Genomic DNA, 2,084 nt, shown 5'->3' on the forward strand with positions numbered 1-2,084 from the left:
TTCCCCCATCAGACGGTTCCCCCAGCGTCTCAAACAACAGAGGAGCTTCCCGACACACGTCTGACCTAAAGAGCACAAGCAGCCAACAAGTGTTCAATTCAAATTCAATTCAAATTCAAAAATACTTTATTGATCCCAGAGGGAAATTAGGTGTTGTAACTCATTTAACTAAAAACTTATTGTAGATGCTGATGGCTGTGGGCAGGAAAGATCTTCTGTAGCGTCCAACGGACGTGTTCTGGATGTTCAAAACGTTGCTTAAATACCTTTTATTTTGTTTTAACTGCATCCTCTTTTGTTTATTTGATTTAAACTTATTTGCCTTCCATGGACCTCCATCACACATTTTTCTAGTGGGGAAATGACATCAATAGAAACATGTGGAGCTGGATTTTAATTTGTGCAATAAGACAAAACAGTCTTGTTGTTTTCAACAGTTTTCACCTTAAAGAAATAAGTTACACAACTGATGTTACAATACAATGAGTTGGTTAGGTTGTTAACATCTTGCACTATATTTCTTTTACTTGAATTTTAGATGCTTTGGTTGAGATTTTATGTTGATGTTAAATCTTTTAAGCTTTTTTTTGTTAAAGAATTGACTCTAGAGTGCATATTTTGTGTCCATGAAAAAACTATTACAGAAAATATTACAATATTAAAGAACTGTTTCTGTTAATTTGATGAAAACATTTTAAATTTCCAGTGCACTCACATCAGAATAACTTGGTACAGCACTACTCTATATACAGGGCAGCCCTTCTCTACAGTGCAAATACCTGTGATCTTCTCTGCAGGCTTCACCACTCTGCAGGCTGCACAAAGTCTAGAGTCATTTATACAATGCCAAAATGTTCTTTGTGAATGCATGATTACCTATTGAACTTTTGATTTTTAGCTGTCATACAAAACATGGGTGATAATTTGGCTTCAGTTGCCTTAAATAATAACAAATTCTAGAGGTCAACAGGAACTCAAGGCACAAGTTGAGTGTGACAAGTGAGAGGAGCACTGCTCATGACATGAAGTTGCATTCTTTATTGAAACGTTTTCATTGCTCATTTGTTTCTGACTCAAACAAGCTTTTTCATGTTCATTTTGATTTTATAATCATGTTGCTTAACATTTTCAGTCTCATCTGTTTGTGCCATAAGATTTGACAAATCATCTGCCTGTCTGTCTCCTCTCCAGCATACACTCMAGAGAAATCTTCCACTCTCTGTCCATCTCCTTCTCCCAGTGCTGGGAGTTCCTGTTGTGGATGGACCCAGCTAACTTTGGTGGTGTGAAGGGCAAACTGCCATCCAGTGTCCTGTATGGAGAGGTACTGCAGTCTAAACCAGGCTTCTCTRTGGGATAAAACTTGTGCCAGCAGGAATWGAATTTGAATTGCTCAGATTGAATCTGAATGTGCATAATTTGAAATTGAATGCATTGGTTTGAAAATGAATTTCACTAAATTGAAACTGATTTTAATGATTTGAAACTGAATTTAAAGTTTTGAATGTGAATTAATTTGCTTTGAAACCGTATTTTGGTCTATTAAAAATTCAGTTTGACTACTTTCACTTTCAGTTCCATAATTCAGATTTTTGTGTCACACATCCTGGTCCTTGAGAAAGCCAGCCAGAGTAATCAAACACAGATACACAGATTTATGTTTCACTTTGGTGAAGYTTCCCTTCTATATGTAACAGAGTTGATGTAATCCACCGCAAAAGTGACAAAAAAAACAGTTATTTTATTGCAGTGATTAATTTTACCTATAGAAAATGTTACATTTACATCCTGTCATGGATCAGTCAGCAGCAGCAGCTGATCAATATGTGATCCATGATGTGATATAAATGTAACATTTTCTACGTATAGGTAGAAACTTCACCAAAGTGAAACATAAATCTGTCCATCTGTGTTTGATTACTCTGGCTGGCTTTCTCAAGGACCAGGGATGTGGGACACAAAAATCTGAATTTTGGAATTGAAATTGAATTCTAGAACTGAACGTGAAAGTAATCAAACTGAAATTTTAATAGACCAAAATACAGTTTCAAAGAAAATTAATTCAAATTCAAACCATTAAATTC

The 2,084-nt window shown here is 35.5% G+C and overlaps 1 protein-coding gene across 1 annotated transcript in view; it reads left to right on the top strand.

Annotated features, from left to right (window-relative positions):
- The window catches only part of pole (polymerase (DNA directed), epsilon), a gene marked incomplete in the record, with an annotated part of 21,244 nt that overhangs the window by 16,367 nt on the left and 2,793 nt on the right, over nt 1–2,084 (top strand). The window contains 1 exon segment of the mRNA XM_014014395.1: nt 1,192–1,324. Coding sequence (XP_013869849.1) covers nt 1,192–1,324 — 133 coding nt within the window.

This window comes from Austrofundulus limnaeus, unplaced genomic scaffold (genome assembly GCF_001266775.1).
Source record: "Austrofundulus limnaeus strain Quisiro unplaced genomic scaffold, Austrofundulus_limnaeus-1.0 Scaffold114, whole genome shotgun sequence".
Taxonomy (NCBI): domain Eukaryota; kingdom Metazoa; phylum Chordata; class Actinopteri; order Cyprinodontiformes; family Rivulidae; genus Austrofundulus; species Austrofundulus limnaeus.